Consider the following 18,302-nt stretch of genomic DNA (forward strand, 5'->3'; position numbering starts at 1 on the left):
TGAAGACATAACATTCCTTCCTCAACATCATCCAAAAAACTGAAACATGCTGCCATCTTAATACTGTATGCTTATTAAACCCTGGCCATCTCGAGAAAACCGAACAAGGGCCTTGGTCAAATCTAACAGCAGTCAATTCCCTTGTTTAACTTTGATTGTGGTCAGTGCCCCCAAATTTTGCACTGAATGGGGTTAAATGCTGACTTAACTGCAATTAACTTATAATCGAGGTTCGTGCACTTGTCCTGTAATCTTCCACACTATAATGGATATAGTGGAACAATTTATGGCATTAAGGAACTCATAATGGAATGTCTTTTTGGTCTCTCTAACAATTAGGTTGCATTTGATCCTCACTACACTAAAGGTTGCCACCATGTCAGCTGTTGGTTGCATTCAGTTGCAGGGTTGCACATTTATTTCCACTTGTAAATCACTACTATTAAATCAGGGGGCAGATGGTCCTCATAAATGGCCTGACATCTCTTGGGCATTTCCACACCTGGAAGTGGTCACTGAGACACACATAACCACTTCCACTGCACAGTGTTCCACTTTCCACTGCACAGTGCTTACAAGGGCTACAGAGAGAAATGGCACGACATTGTTCATGTGCATGGCTCTACCTAAAATTCAGCATTCAGTGCTCCAGGGTGAATCTTTGCCTGAGCAATTCACAAGGTACTAATCTTAGCATAATGTTCATGGTTAATGAGCATCTAACCCACAATTGTCACAAGTTGCTTCCCACTGTTGCTACATTCTTGGCTTCAGAAGCAAAGAAATGGGGTGAGGATGAATGGTCTGATGTGAATTAGAATAAAACCAGTCTGTATGTACCCCTGTAATGTTACTGAACTGAATCTGAGAATGACAGCTCATGTTTTTATCATATCTGACCATTAATTATTTTAAATACAATCAGCCCTTACGTCTTTATTTTTCTCCAATTCAGATAACTCCAAGAGCACCAGCTCATGGTAAGTGACCACACGTTTGTCAAAGTAGTGTGAAATTTAAATTGCTTTTAAGATTGCAGCTGTTTTCTAAGAAGATGTATTTTAAATTCAAAGAATTTTATTACAAAGTCTTTTAATGTCCTTTGGTGAGCCAGAGATTTGTTCCAAAGCCTTATGTATACAAAATGGGGACAACTTTTTAAAGGTCTAGGGCTTCACCTTGCCTGTACCCATTCCTTTCTGGTTGATCCCCTTGGAGACCAAAAGTTTGTGATAAAGTATACGTGATGTCTCCACATTAGCTGATTTTATGTGGCATTTAATAATGTATTAATGACTGTAGTAGTAACTGAGAATTTATTTGATTGTCTAACCTATCATCTTCATCCTTTTATACACACTGAAGCACACTAGTTAAGTTTAATCATCTTGTATTTCTCAGACTCTTTTGGACGGAGACATCAACTACCCCATTTAACATCTGTAAGTATTCCATATTACGAATGCCTAATAACATTTACAAGACAATTTTCAATTTGACAGTGAATATAAGCAACAGATTCTGTCAATGCTTACGCTGATTCGTAGTTGAAAGTACGTAAGAGAAGTACATTCTGTAAGAAGCCAATAATTTTGCAAGGTTCATCTGGGACATCAGTGAGGAGTTTCCAAGCTTCTTTTTGCTCTCCAAATCCATTTTCCTTAAAAGAGAAAAATTGTGTCAAATATTTACAAAACCATAACAGATAACAGCAAACATGGTATGTCTTCATAGTCAGATATGAAACTTACATAAATGATGGAGCACGGCGAAGCATCAAATTGGAGTAAAAAACCTTAGTTTGTCAATATGTCATTTAGAAGTTTCACTTGTATGTTCACACTCCATGCATCACTAACACCTGTGTGTGTGTGTGTGTGTGTGTGTGTGTGTGTGTGTGTGTGTGTGTGTGTGTGTGTGAGAGAGAGAGAGAGAGAGAGAGAGAGAGAGAGAGAGAGAGAGAGAGAGAGAGAGAGAGGTGCTACACACTGAAATATCGTCATCAGTTGGCACAAGAATGAATTAATTCCATTTTGGGTCCAAATCATATTGAAACTGTAGTCTTTAAATGTCAAAGAAATGGAGTATATGGCTGTGGTGCTCATATTATTGGTCAAATCACTCACCTCGCTTGTCATTTGAATTTTTCCTTCTGGGGTCATGGTAGCAGCTTGCAGAGAATGACCAGCATGTTGCAGCAAAAATTCTAGTAGCCAGTAGTCATCAGGATTGCTTTATGGTTATTTAATCAAGAGCTTGTTGGGATACTGATGGTCCTCAAAACTACCCTCTGGTATGCACTTCACAGTGGTTTGCATTGTGTGTATGTAGTTGTATAAGGTAAGGTTAAATCATTTTGGGTAACTGCAATGTCACTTTATGTAATTTAACTTGCAGAATTCTTAGTTAGCCAGCTGGGTCACACCCTAAGTGCTCCATGATATTTCGACAAAATGAATTTTGCTAGAGCACAAAATTGGCCATGGCCGACTACAGTGTAAAAACTGGTCATAGTATAAATTACAACAAAACAAAAATACTTAGGCAATTTTCTTCCTCCTGGGATTGCATGATGAAAGACACCATTGAAATTAGGTTCTATGATAGTCTAACAGAGATAGTGGCCTACAACAGAGTCAGGCATGGAACACTACACTGAATTGAAAAAAAGTGAAGCATTGCTATATAGTGCGATCCATACACAATGGCAATTGTTCAGAGGTTGGGGACTGCAGTTCACACCTAGGCGTGACTGACCACACCACCACTACCACCCACCACATCAGTTGCATGGATGGAGACAGGAGAAGAGTGATGGCTGGAGTAGTGGACAATGTACATAGTATGCCAATCAGAACACAGCAACACTGGACTGGAAATATCTGAAGATAACAAGAAGTTTGTTTGCCAAAATATCATTCCGAACTTAAGATGCAACTCTGGCAGACACCTGAGAATTCTAAAAGTTACAAATATGCTGGGAAACATCATAGCACATATTTTATGTAATTTAATAACCAAATTTAAGAAAGAAACTTATTTCAGCTTCACAGGTTACCAAAACCATTTTCAAAATATCACTTTCTAACACCTGACAGAGTGTTTCTTAATTTAAACTCTGTGTTTCAGACTGATGTGTTTACTCTTTTTCATCACGCATAAAATCCAAAGCAGAAAGATACAGTACTTACAGAGCACAGTCTCAGGATTCCTGCAAAATCTTCTGCATTGCGAGTTTCCAATACATCAGTAACCAATATTAAATTATGAAGAACTTCAATCTGCTCTCTGAGGTTTGAATAAACCCACATCCTTTTATACCTCTCAACCATAAGGGGACCATATTTTTTTGTTGTAGGGCCATCTTCATTTGTCAGAACAGTTAGCTGATCAATTAAAGATCTGTAGAGGTCTTCAAAAGAGGTAATAATCCGGCTGAAATTGTTCTGAAAACGGAACAGAACACAAAATTTAGTTAGGTACTTGAACTTAGAGCAATGATATTAAAATACAAAACATGTTGCTTGAATAAATTAAAATGCATTACCGGAGTGAGTGGTTGATTGATTACATGCTGAAATTTCCAAGATATGTTTTCTCGAACAAGTTCTGATGATAAACACTAACTTCACTTAGATTAAAGATGTCCATTGAGTGCTGTATACAGATATCCGTCATTCACAAATAGGCAAATAGGAGCTAACTGAGAATGTTTGATCTGGTAATGAGTACACATATCAGTGCCTATTCTTGACACATAAATGAAGATTTGATGTTCTGTGATGCATTGTAGAAGATATTTCATATTATTCAGAATTATGATACATCTACATACTCATATATACTCCACAAGCCACCTTTTGGTGTGTGCTGAGGAGTACTGCATGTACCATTGTCACTTTTCCCTTTTCCTGTTCCAATCACATATGCTTTACGAGAAAAATGATTGCTAATAAGCTCCCATGTGGGCTTGAATCTCTGGCCTTTCTGTGAGATACACATAGCGTAATTGCAAATTTGGGCTAATTTTCAAGCTATAAATTCTGTGAAAGTTTATGAAGTAAACTTCAATTTTCTTTAAAAATTACTAATTTATGCTACTTTTAAATTACCTTCATATAGGATGATCAGCAAGTGAGCATTATTTGCAGTAACTGTTTATTTGCATACAGCTGACATTATTACCAAATTCACACCCATATGAAACGTGTATCGTAATGGAAAAGGAATTGTTTTATTCCATAAAGAGGTCGATGAATTATTTGATTAATGTACTAAAGCTGAAAGGGTATGACAACTAAAAAGACTCAGTTCTTGTGATTCTTGAATTTTTCCTGGTGTAAAGAGTATTCCACTAAGTTTTGGGACTGTAGCTGGATAACGTCGACTTCCTGCCATGATATTTCGGCTGGCAACCATTCATCCATCATCAGGTGAGTGTTTTGCACTAGAAATTGCTAGTTCACATCGCTAACTTTATAAGAAAAAATTGGCATGGAGACGTGCGCAAAGGCAGCCACTATAAGAGCAAACTCTGTCAAGTTTCGTGCCCTCTTTGAATATTGTCTCATCTACGGTGTGCAGGCACATTTGTTATGGCAACACTACATGTGCACACACTGTCACAATGCACAAGTGTGGAGTTAAAATTCAGATGTAAAAATTAATAAAATTAACTGATGTGTCATTGATTGTAAAACATTTTCTTTCCGAAGAAATTAAGGAAATCACCTTGTCCCACACCTTGTATAGTTGAAAGCTGCCATCACAATTGATAAGATCTTCTACTAAATGTATTTCCACCAGTTCCTTAATAACTGAATCCCAGAAATATTTCATTGAGGCCGAGATTTCCACAGCAGAATAATTCATGGAATGCTCAGCTATGGCTACCTTACTAGGCTGTGAAAGACACGTGTAGTGATCATGTTCAATGCATTTTTCTCAAACTGTGCATGTTGTCTGAGTAATGTAGGCTTTGCCACACTGGCACGATATTCTGTAGATTCCAGCCCTTCACAATCCAATATCATCCTTTGCTGAACTGAAAGGAGTACAAGTCTTTGTAGGTGGGTGGAAGATTACTTTGACATGGTGTTTCCTTGAGATTCTGCCTAATTTTGACAAAATATTGCGAATGTATGGGAGGAATGCCCTGGACTAGAACTGCTATTTTCCCTCTTGATCTTGTGGGTGGTCATGTTTCTTCTTCCTTAAAGTTATACTGATCTGATGTGGAGGATATCTCTATCTTTTAACACTGGTTGCAGGCATTCCAGCACCTTTACAAGGCTGTCTCTGTCAGGCACAGCATGTTCCTGGTGCACCAACATTCAAAGGATGCCCATAGTCTATGGGTGGTGGCAACTAGATGCCTACAAATAGAGGTCTGCATGTGTGGGCTAATGGGAAATGGAATACCCCAATTATACACCCATTTCCAACTGATCAAGATATTCAGAAATGGTAGACAGCCACCCTTTTCCACTTTCATCAGAAAATTGATATTCTCCAGGATAGATTGCAGATGCTACAAAAAGCTAGACAATTCTTCGTCACTATGGGACCACATGACAAAAGTAACATGCACATACCACCAGAAGTTTCAGTTCTGCCAAATCAAGCCTCTTTTCAAAGTCTTACTAAAAATGTTTGCTAACAGAGGGGAGGCAGGACTACCCATAGCAACATTGTCATTTTGCTCCAAATATCCAGTGTTGAATAAAAAGTAGGTTGAGACAAGAGCAAGATGAAGCAGACTATTATATCAGCTTTGAACTTCTGCTTATGAATGACAATGAATCCATGATTGGGATCCTAATGAAGAGTAATATGTCATCAAAGTTTACTAATAAGTTTGAATCATTGAGTCAAAGTGTCTTCAGTCTGTTAATGAAGTCACTGGAGTTGCAAATATGATATGATCACTTCCCTATAAAAGGTCTCAGTAAAGACACAAGAAGTCTAGCTAAGTTATAAGATGGAGTCCTGATATTGCTCACAATAGGACATACTGGAAGACCTTCTTTGCATTTGTTTGGAATCCCATACAACTATGGTGAAACAGAGCTATGAGGTATTCATCGTTTTGCAACTTCTTGCGGAAGGGAAGAGGAATTCGGGCAACTTTGTCCCCCCCCCCCTCCCCCCCCCCCCACTCTCTGTGTGGAATCTTTATCACTCTTCTCCAGCACATTGGTTCATCCAACAAGCTATAAATCTTCTGGCCATAGATCTCACGTGGCAACAGCATAATGATGTTTCCCTTATCCCCTGGAAGGACTACATGCAAGGACCATCTTGTAGTTTGCGCAGCACAATCTTTTCCATGGAGGAAACATTACTCTTCTGAGGTGGAGTCCTCATACATGCACAACATGTTTCACGCCTTATTTCTTCTGCAATGTCACTGGGAAAGGGTCTAATAGCTTCTTCAACAGCACTAATAAAATTGGTTAAAGGCATGATTCTAGGTGTAGGCATAAAGTTCAAGCCTTTCCAAAGCACTGATACTGTCACATTGTCCAAAACCTTATCCATAAAGTTTTCCATGGAGCATCAAAAAGCATCTTCTTGCAGTAATGTTGCTGACACGAAGGCAATGTTGCTGACAGGAAGTCAAACTTCAAAGACTGTCTTGAAGAAGAGTCCTTATGGACCCAGTCCGACTTGGCTCTAGCATTAGTGAAGCAAGCGCTCCAACATATGACTTCTCATGTCTTTACTGGGACCTTTTACGGGGCAATGCTTGCATCATATATGCAACTCTGTTGACTTTATTAATAGAATGAAGACACTTCAACTCAATGAGATGGACTTATTTGTAAGCTTTGATGTAATCTCACTCCTCACAAGGATTCATTGTAGCACTTAAGCAGAAGTTCAAAGCTGATATAATAGCACTGTTTCATCATGCCCTTTCTTCAACCTACTTTTTATTTAACAGTGAATATTTTGAGTGAACCGAAGGTGTTGCCATGGGTAGTCCTCTCTCCCCTCTGGTAGAAAACGTTTTTACCAAAGACTTTGAGAAGAGGACATTTGATTTGGCAGAACTCGAATCAAAATCTTCTGGCAGTATATAGATTATGATTTTGTAGTGTGGCCCCATGATGAAGAAGAACTGTTATGCTTTTTGCAGCATCTGAATTCAAGGTAGGTGCACTGGGCAAACATTGTGTCTGGTGGAGACAGCCTTGCAGAGAAGCTGGAACACCTACAATCAGTGTTCAAAGATAATGGGTAGTCTTTATATCAGATCAGCACAACTTTAAGGAAGAAGAAATGTGACCACTCACGAGATCAAGAGGAGGAGGAGTGGTTGAAGTCCAAGGCACCTCTAACACATGTCACAATATTTCAACAAAATTGGGGAGACTTCTAAGTAAACATTATGTCAAAGTAATCTTTTACCCACATACAAAGACTTGCACTTTTCTTGGTCTGGCAAAGGACAATTGAGATTTCAGAAGGACAGAATCTACAAAATATCTTGTCAATGTGGCAAAGCCTACATTGGTCATACAATGCACACAGTTTGAGAAAAATGTGTTGAACATGATCACCACACTCACCTTTCACAGTAAGTCAGCCATACCTAAGCATTCCATGGATTATTCTGTCACATCTTGGCCTTGACAAGGTCCTTTTGAGATTTAATTACTAACGAATCAGTGAAAATACATTTAGCAGAAGATCTTATCAATCACAACGGTAGCTATCAACTGACTGAAGCATGGGGCTTGGTAATTTCTTTAATTTCTTCAGAAACCAATTTTATTAATTTTGAATTCTGAATTATAACACTACGGGTGCGTATCCTCATAGAGAATGTGCGAGTAGTGTCACCAATAAACAAGCGGCTGCGCTCCATTGATAGAGCAATATTCAAACAGAGTGCAAAACTCAACAGAAGTCACTCGTGTAGCCGCTGCCTTTGCACAAGTGTCTCGGTACTAGTTTTTGGTATAAAGTTAGAGAGGTGAACTTGCAATCTCCTGTGCAAAACACTGACTTGGTGATGGCAAGATGCAAGATGTCGACATTATCCAGTTGCAGTCCTGAGAATTTATGGAAACATCCTTTTCCTTGAAAGACTGGCAAAATGTGTCTCTGAAGTGGTTAAAACAAAAGAAGCCACAGCCAAAGCTAAAATAAATCTTACTACTAGTCCAGCTTTACATGTGCACATAAAAGAAGCAGAAATGACAGTGGTCTTGTTGTAGAAACTGAAATCAGTGTCTGTGGCTCTGGACTTGTAAGGAAAATAAACTTGATGAGAACTTTTATGCCATGGCCAAGAGAACCCCACCAATTACCATAGCCCAGGTAACAAGAATAAATGAACTTTATTTACACTCATAAACTGAATATAACAAAAGACTTGCCTGGCCTTGTATCAACACTACTTAGTTCCAACCCACTGACTGTCACTAATGTAACACTGGGAGAATCCTGATAGGGGCTATGTCAGCACAGCCATATCAGAGAGAACAACAGAGCTAGCTCAGGGATGGCCCAGAACATAGATCCTGGTGAGGCAGATGATGTCTGTCAGAGGTAGCATGGCTGCTGCAGATGATGATAAGAAGTGGGCTCCATCAAATGAGCTGCAGGCACAGCCTTCATAATATAGGAGTGATGGTGACTTGCATGCTGACGGGGCACACTTGCTGCCAGCATCTGGCTCAGCAAGGAGAAATCGAACCAAATACGGAAAGAAGACTCGGGGTTCAATTTGGAGCAAAGATGTCTGCAGTGGTGTGAAGAACTCAGGTGAGTCGTGAAATGAAGACTTGGACTCACTCAAGCAGACAGTGGTGCGGCAATAGGAGCTCTAATTGAGGGATTGGCAACAGTGATCAGTGTTTGGTTGTAGCACCACATTGCAAATTGGTTCTGGTCAGCCACATGGTATCTTTTATAACTGTCTGCCAGAAGAACACTCCTGCAGCTATTGGTGTGCATTTGATCTATGGAAGAAGAATTGGTGTCAACAATGGCTGCAATAACTGCAGTGAATCTTGCACTTCTAGCTGCGAAGTGGTGCTACACTTTACTAAGGTGGCTGTCGGAGCTGTGGCTGACAACAAACACCGTGTGCTTATATTGTAGTGGTACCACCAGTAGCCTGGAGAGGCATCAGCTCGCAATATATGTCTAGTGTTGCATAATGAGGGATCACAGGAGAACAAAATGAGAATATCAGTATCAACACCGCTAGAAAGATGTGATTCAGTGACACATTATGTAAATCAAGTGGAACTAATTTTGTGATTAGTGATGAATGGATTGGGTTATATTATCAGCAGGATTACAAAAAATCTGCAATGACTATGGCCACTGAGCATTCAGGAATTTCTATTACAACAGATGCTATTAAAACAGAGCTTTTCAATATGGAAGAGGAGGTTACCAGTGGTAGTGCTTTTTGAGTGAAACATTCACAAAGTCAACGTAAGTATTTTCTGTGAAATGGACTTCTGTGTCATCACTAAGAAATAACACTGAACCTAAACTGTCAAATCGTGTAGGACTCCAACATCAAAGCAAGAAAGAAGTTATTTGCTAAAAGTGCAAAGCCATGATATTTTAAAATTGAATGTCCTAACAGAGAGAATAATGATATCACACAGAGCAGAACCTCAAATGCCTTCAGCACGCTGTTTTTAACTGTTTCTTTTAACAGAAGTGAGTAGTATGTTGATAACGGTGCTAGTGTGCAACTCACAGCAAATAAAAATTCAATCAAGAATACAGCTGGTGTTCATAAAACTGTGGCAGTGACACACACTGAAATCCCTGTGTTGTGCTCTGTAGAAGTTGATTTAACAACAGCAGCTGGAAAACTTTCTATCATATCACAGTGGAAAATGTGTGTACTTCACAGCTAACAACAAATTTACTATCTGTGAGCAACTTGATTCAATGAGGAAACTAAGTTAAATTTGGTAGTGACTGCTGTAAAGTTTTCAACAAGGATCAAAATTAGTTGAGACTGTAGATTGTAGTAATGGAGCTGAACAATGACAAGGGTAATAATTTTTCATGAATGATTACTGCATCTAACTGGAATATAAGATTACATTATTTAAAGACAAAGTACATAATAAAAATGTAAAACGGTTGCTGTTGAAGGAATGGTGTGTGAAGATGTTAACATCAACAATAGCAAACAAAATTGTTGGTATGTAATGATGGCCTTTTTCCACATGATGGTACTCTACACCACTTGGAAGGTATAGAATCAGAATTTTGTGGACCAATGGAAGTTATTAGGTGGTGAAAACTTTGTCATTCTGGTGGATGATTATACCCAAATGAGATTTGTGTATTTCCTGAAGATGAAGGATGAGATTTCTAAAACATTTCAAGAATTTCAAAAAATGGCAGGTCAGAAGGAAAAATCAAAACAGTGAGAACAGATAATGGCAAAAAGTTCTGATATGTGAGTTTTGAAAATGTGCTGATTAAACATGGGATTACACATAAACTGACTCGTAGTTATACATCAGAACAAATTAGTTCAGCTGGGAGGTTAAACAGAACTGTGATAGAAAATACAAAGTTGTTTATTATTTAGTGGTAAACTTGATTACAGATTTTGAACTGAAGCCATTAATAGTGCAGTATACACTAACAACTTAAGGCCCAAGGAATGAACTTAGAGCCATCAGAAAGGATAAGTACTCACAGCTAACGTGAGATACTCTCAGATATGAGTAGGATAGACATAGTATAAAAGAACAGTTCTACAGTTGGTGACCATGTATTTTGAGTTGATATTAATATTTTAACTGTGTATAAAGATATTAGGAAAAATGTACATCCGAACAAGGAGAGCGCGAGATAACACAACCCAGAGTTTGGGAGTGACAAGTGAGGGGAGTGAACGTGAAGATAATCCTCATGAGGAGGTACCTAGGGAACCAATTAGGGACCAGCAATCACATAATTTGAGTGAGCAAAATTTTGGTGAAAGAGTCCCAAATGTAATAAATGTAGGACAGCAATCACATAATTTAAGTGATAGTAATATCATTGATGTAGAGGTGACAGTAGAAGCAGACCCAAGTACAAGTAGAAACAGTAATATACAAGAGTCTATAAATACCAAAGTTACACAAAAAAGTGTGAATCTTACATCAAATGTTACAGAGCTTAAAGATAATATTATTAAATTCATGGTGAGTATGCAGCGTCAGTTAACTGAGAATATGCGACATTTAAATGATAAGTTTGATATTAAATTTGATTCCCAAACTGAAAAATTTGACACCCAAATAGGTTTACTCAATGAAAACTTTGACAACAAGTTTGAGTCACTTAATCATGATAACAGACAATTAAATTAGAAATTTGATAACTTAAATGTAGAGTGGGAAGAATGATTAAATACTAAATTTATTGTATATAAAATAAAATTTTCCATGGATACGACTAACCTACCCACTGAATTTATGGGTAAAATTAATGAGATGGAGAATAAATGTGACACTAGCTCAAAGGGGCATAGTGATTTGACAGATAAAATCTGTAACTGTGAAAATAGTTACTTGAAGGAAAATGTGCAAATTGAGCATCTGTCTAAAAAGATGTCAGAATTTGAAATAAACACTAGCAAGAGCATAGATAAATATTTAAAGGACCAAACAAAAAAATTAGATGATTATCTTTCTGAGTGGATAGAAGTTAAAAATAAGGAAATCAAAGGGAAAATCAATACCACTCTTGCACCGAAACAAGCTGAGGTAGTTAAGGAAAAACAGATGGCAATTGATGAACTTATCACGTTATTAAAGGTAAAGTAATTGAAGAATTATGTAAGTGACAGAGTGAAACAAATTATAAATTGTCAATATTAGAACAAAAATTTTCATGAAATGTTTAGTCAAAGACAGCTATTCCGAAGACAGGCTTAGAAATAATAAATCCTGTAGTGAAGTAAAATGTAACTGTTGTGGGAATACACCCAATAAATTTTGTGACTGTTATGGAAATGAAAATGACACTTTTGTCCAAAGGGGGTACTCGTCATCTTTAAAGGTGAGACAAGCATATTCAAAAGTAGACAGTTTCATACCTTTTCAACTGAAAAAGATGACATCCAAAAATTTTCATCAATAATTTTCAGCATATTTTTCCTCGCAGTTGGTCTGAACATGATTGACTTCAATTTATTGTGTCCAAGATCACAGGTGAAGCAGCACTATCGGCTGCAGAAGCGAGTGAGAATTTTAATACATGTGCGGAGTTTGAACAACTTTTCTTAGCGAAATACTGGTCGAGTAGCAAATGAGAGGCTACGAAAGGAGGTGTATCAACTGGAATTTTATAATAGTACATGAGCTCCATTAAGACAGTATTTCAAGAAATATATTAATAAAACAAGGTGCTGGAGTGATCCTATTTCCCAAAGAGAAGTGATACAATAGAAATGCAATAATAAATAATTAAACAAATAAATTATGGCACGTAATTACTCAGGTGAAATTTCTAAAATAGAACCCTAATCTTGCAGGAGAAGTATGGAAACTTTGAGTGAATGTGGATGTTCCCCATATACACTACTGACGAAAATGTTTCAGGTCTCCAACTGGGCAGCAGCATCTACTGCGAAATTTCAACGAGTGTCATACTCATAATCTTGTCAACAGAAATGAAGGTTACCTGCTAAGTTTGTTGTGGAATCCTGTGTTGTAACTACGCTTGTGTCCAAAATTAAAGGAACAAACTGCTTTTCCCCATTCTGTGTCTAATTACACATTTCCGATTCTGAATAAACTTCAAGAACATGTGTTTCATAATCAATTAAATTTTATCGGCTGAGAGAAACTATTAGTTTGCTAAAACAGATTCAGATTACAGTCAATGCGTGTCTGGACGTTGATGTCATGAATCAACACTTGCTTGGAATGAATGAAATACCTGAACTGAAAAATACTGTCTGTTGAGTAATTTACTGACTTTTGTAACAAATTTAGTGTCCCTTGCATCGCTACAACAGGCAATAAAAAACTCTGAACAATTATGTAATGCAACCAAACTATAGGGTAGCAAAATGACAAAAATCACACTTGAAAAATAAAAACTACCCTAGCAACTAGTTAAGTATCCAACATACTGGCAAATCTGTAAAACATAATAAAGCCAAACACATAATGGTCTATACTGACCACAGTTTGCTATGATTTTATGTTGTTCCTATAAAGCTGCATATCCCCTGAGTATGACAGCCGTGTGCAACAGTTTGTGTGTAGTAAACCTGTGTGTGTTCACCTGTGACAGCCAACCTCATTCAATACGTCACTTCAGTCCACAGTGGGTGTCCACTGCTAATTGCCGGTAGTCACACAGTGAATGCGAGAATACCTTGAGTATGACAAGAGCACCAGCTGCCTCCATACTGATGTATAACATTGAAAACAATACGAAACTGAACAGGGAGAAGTGAACTGGTCGATGAGAGTATTGGATCACCAAAGAATGCAGTATGGAAACAAACATATGTGAGATATGATTTTCAAAGTGGTGGAAGATGCAATTAAAAATTTTACTTGTGTGGCATTACATGATTTTGAACAATTAAATGTGAGGAGCAAGCCAATAATGAGAAATATCAAAACTCGGTTTTGAGAAGCTACTACTATGAGGGAGAGGTTCCAGTTACTTTGAGATTCTTGGCCACAGGAGGTTCCTATGCAGGTTTGCAATAATTTTTCTGTGTCTACAAACAAAATACATCAAAAAATGGGCCTGAGGTTTGTGATGCCATCTTTGAGGGGCTAAAGGACTACATAAACGTAAGAGAAAAAAGAACATTAAAGCCTTAAAACTACAGTGAGTTCCAATTTTTATTGGATACTTTTACACAGGTTACTTAGACAAGAATCCAGATAGGTCTTGAAGAGATTTCAGATTCAGTATGAGAATTTTATAGTCTCATGACATACATACATACATACATACATAAATCATTGATTTAAAGTAGAGGAGACTTGTCAATATAATTTATGCATCAGAGATAGATACAATGTGTCACACAAAATCTTATTTGCAAAATCCATTACAAATGTGTTTAATTCATGATCTCTGATTGGAAAACCAGTCCTAAGCAACGAAGGGAAAGTTCAACAGTGACACGAGATTATAGAGCACCTATGCAAAGGAGAACAACTTGAAGGCAATACTACAGAAATGGAAGAGGACATAGATGAAGATGAGATGGAAGATGTGATACTGTGAGAAGAATCTGATAGACCTCAGTCCAAACAAGGTCCCAGGAGCAGACAACATTGTGTCAGAATTACTGATAGCAATACTGTTCCATCTGGTGTGCAAGTGTATGAGATAGGCAAAATACCCTCAGACTTTAAGAAAAATGTAATAATTCCAATTCCAAAGAAAGCAGGTGCTGACAGGTGTGAATATTACTGAACTATAAGTTTGACAATTCATGGTTCCAAATTACTAAAAAAAATTATTTACTGAAGGATGGAAAAGTTGGTAGAAACTGACCTGGGGGAGGGGGGGGGGGGGGGGGAGGGGGGTAAAAAACTGTAGATGGAAACTAGAGATGAATACAGTGAGCAGATTCAGAAGGATTTAAGTTGCAACAGTTATTCAGAGATGAAGAGGCTTGCGCAAGATAGACGGGCATCGACAGCCGCATCAAACCAGTCTTCGAAATGAAGACAACAACAACAACAACTCTACAAAGAAATCTTCATCATAATTTAATAGTTCCATGTGTGAATAACAATATTCTTGCACTAGCATGGCTCATAATTTTATCTTCAGTAAATCTAGTTCCATACTGTGAAAGTTTTTCATTGTTAATTTCTAATAAATTTTCATGCTCAGGAGTCGGGGTGTAGAGTTTTAGTCTGTGAGATGGCAACATGAAATTATCTTTGTTTCTTGTGTCATACATATGTTTAAAGTGGTTTTCTTTACGTAATACTGGATTGGTATGGACAAAGATAAACAGTTCATAAATGTAAACACATGGAATAGTTAAAATTCTTAGATCCTTCAACAAAAGTTGGTGTGGCCCTCTAGGCTTACTATCACATGTATTTCTAGTAATAGATTTTTGAATTAATAATATCCTATTTACAATACCTTCATACCACAAAAAATTTATTTTGTATCTTACAATGCATTCGAAACAGCTGTGGTAAACAAATTTGCTTGTCTCCATATCACTAGCGTACGACAATATTGTCACTCCGAATACAAAACTGTTTAGCTTGTTTGCCAAGTAGCTTATATGAGAAGACCAGGATAATTTTTTTTTTAATATCTCCAGGAATTTGACAGATTCTGCTTCCCAAGGTTCCTGATTTTTATGGATAATTTGGGGTCACTTGATTATAACTGTTTAGTTCTAAACTGTGTAATTTTTTATGTTTAGTTTTAATCCACGTACATCAAAAAGATGTTCTGAAGTATTTAGGGTGTAAGTGACTCTTTGGGGAACATGTTCTGTGGTCTCACTTTCAATGAGTAGAGATGTGTTATCTGAAAATTAAACTGAGTTGGATGTTATATTTAGAAATAAATCATTTACATGAAGTAAAAACAGGATTGGGCCTAAGATGAGACCTTGTGTGACTCACTGTGAAATAATTTCCCATTCTGAAGGTCCATTTCCTGTAGCTGACATTGTAACCACCCTTTGCTTTCTACAAGTTAAATACGATTTGAACCATCTAAAGCACTACCGTTTACTCCATATATTTCTAAATTATGTGACAGTAGAGAGTGGTTTGCACAGTGAAAACCCTTCATAAGGTCACAGAAAATTCCTGTGACTCCTTGGGATTTGTCCAGTGATAAGCAAATTTTCAACATATTTGTTGATGGCACATATTGCACTCTGCACTTTCTGGAAGATGAACTAACTTAATGTGAAGATATTAGATTCTGTCATTAAATTTTGGATCTGGATTGCAGAACTTTTCTGAATACTTTTGAAAATACTGGGAGAAAACTTACTGGTTGGTAGTTTTCTATATCTTCCTTTGAGCCTTTCTTGAATAATGACTTTGCTGCTTCATACTTAAGAGCATCTGGGAAGAATCCTCCTTCAAATGACTGGTTTATTTTTTAGACATGATAATATACTAGAAATTGTTTTCATTACAACATCCAGCTGAATTTTTATTTTTAAGGGAGATTACTACTTCTTTTACATCTTCAACTATAATTTGTTCAAATTTAATTAGAACTTGTCTGTTATCCTGATTGAAACTGAAGGGCTGGACATTATCTAGGTAGCCACTTATATCGACTTGCATGTACAAAAACCTCATTGAAACATTCTGATATATGTGAAGGCTTTACAATGGATTTGTCAGCTACCTTAGTTCTGGAAATTTGTGGACTGCTGGCTATGACATCAATTTCAGATTTTATGACTGATCAGACTACCTTTGATTTATTTACGGTTCAGAATGAACTTCTGAGTGCAATTTCTTTTGCTGTCTTTACCACCCTTCTAAATAGAGTTTTAGATCTTTTTTCATAGTTTATAAAATCTTAATGTGTCTTTCTTTTCAGTTCATTATGTAGCTGACTTTTCTGGCACTTGCACTTTTACATCAATAGTTACCCATTTCAGTTTGCTTGTCATTTTTTTTACAACAGGTTTTTGGAGGAAATACTCCATTAAAACAGGCAAAAAAAAAAAAAAACAACCTCTCAAGGAAGCTGTCATAATTTTTAAAACTACTACTACACTGACCACTGGCCAGTCTACTTCTTTAAGTACTATAATTAAACTTGTTTCTTCACTGTTTTCAGGTAAACAGTTCATAGCAAAAGCACGAGATGCAATTGCTATCAGAGTGCCTTCTATGGTGTAAATTAAGGGATGTAATTATACGAATATCTTTCCACGTCGGCATCGAAAATAACATTATTAATCACAAGCTTAACTTGTGCTAAGGTATGTGAATCATATTTTCTCATCTCATCTCATATGAAAAATAGGGGTCTGTTCGTGTCATTAACTCAATTTCAATATCTCAAATACTTATACTGGCACTGTCTGATTTTGGTCTGTGGCTGCAGCACTGGCTGACTTGCGATCTCTGAGGTGCCTTTAGGATGGAGGTGTTTCTGCCAACCTAGGAGTGGTTACTACTTCAGTAGCAGTATGCTCATTCTATTCTTCCAGCTTTAAACTTTGGACACAGTGTGATGTGTCACATTCGTGAAAAGAAAAACCTACCTCTTAATTATGTTTCTTTTCATATAGATTCCAAGTGTGGAGGAATAACGCCTATCAACTGTACAACAGTTTCAGAAAAAGTACGATTTTCCACATGCTGTCGGTGCTATATCCCAAAAACACATCGTCTTATAAGCACCCATAAATACACAATACTAAAACCACTTTTATGGACCTAAAAAAAATTCTACATCAGCAACTTGCACACTACTGTTGCTGTTTTAATAAAACAAAATGTAAAGAAAACCTGCTTTAAAAATTGCTCAGACAGGTCAAATAAAGTAATACAGTATCAGTGATTATGTGTATTTTCACTATTACATATTTACAAATATGCAAGCTATACACATTCCATATGTTTAGTAAATGTGTACATACCAAAACTTTTTGTGTGATGTTTCTTTGTTCAAGACTTCTCTCTTCTCTAGGAAGCCAGTAAAGAAGTTCAAGAACTGGTATCTTCATTTTGCTGCAATGTCTTTCCATGGACCCTATGTGTATTTCTGTTGTAGTTCTTTAGGTAGAGCTCTATCAGGGCAAGACATGTCTTGTTCATTTCTGCCACGAACAAACTGCAGAACTACCATTTGACTGCACAGGCAGAGTGCTCCGAAATGTCTTTGCCACAGAACAATAGACCACTGTGTTTCAGATAGCTCTGCAGCTTGTTCAACTTAAGCAGTCAAGGGCTTTACATTGTATTGACTGTGTGAGGCACAGCTGTGAATGCTGACCGTGCTCAGTGGATATGTGAGTTAAGGTGTAAGTAATTTATCTTCAACAAAAATCTCGCAGAGGACTACAATTTATGAATAATGTGCTTCATGTTGTTTTTGAGTACTGCCATAAGTTTCTGGGGCATAAAAAGATAGTTTATAAAAAAAAATAAGAAATGTGATTTTCTCAACATTATAACAGTTTTACAAACATTGCAGATAATAGTTTATTCATAGTAATATTAAAATTAATATGGCAATATTAATAATTATAATGAAAGTAATAACAACTGGCTGCTTCCAAACAACAGTTTCTGAGATAACAATAAATAAGTTTTTATACAAGTTTC

General features: G+C 37.0%; 1 protein-coding gene across 1 annotated transcript in view; it reads right to left on the reverse strand.

Annotated features, from left to right (window-relative positions):
* LOC126354410 (nucleoporin Nup188) overlaps positions 1-18,302 on the reverse strand; it is a 240,912-nt gene that overhangs the window by 180,295 nt on the left and 42,315 nt on the right. Inside the window, exons 4-5 of the mRNA XM_050004028.1 lie at positions 3,192-3,446; positions 1,536-1,660 (exon numbers count right to left, since the gene is read on the reverse strand). Coding sequence (XP_049859985.1) covers positions 1,536-1,660; positions 3,192-3,332 — 266 coding nt within the window. The 5' untranslated portion in view covers positions 3,333-3,446. The remainder of the gene's footprint in view (positions 1-1,535; positions 1,661-3,191; positions 3,447-18,302) is intronic.

Source organism: Schistocerca gregaria, chromosome 3 (assembly GCF_023897955.1).
Source record: "Schistocerca gregaria isolate iqSchGreg1 chromosome 3, iqSchGreg1.2, whole genome shotgun sequence".
Lineage (NCBI taxonomy): Eukaryota > Metazoa > Arthropoda > Insecta > Orthoptera > Acrididae > Schistocerca > Schistocerca gregaria.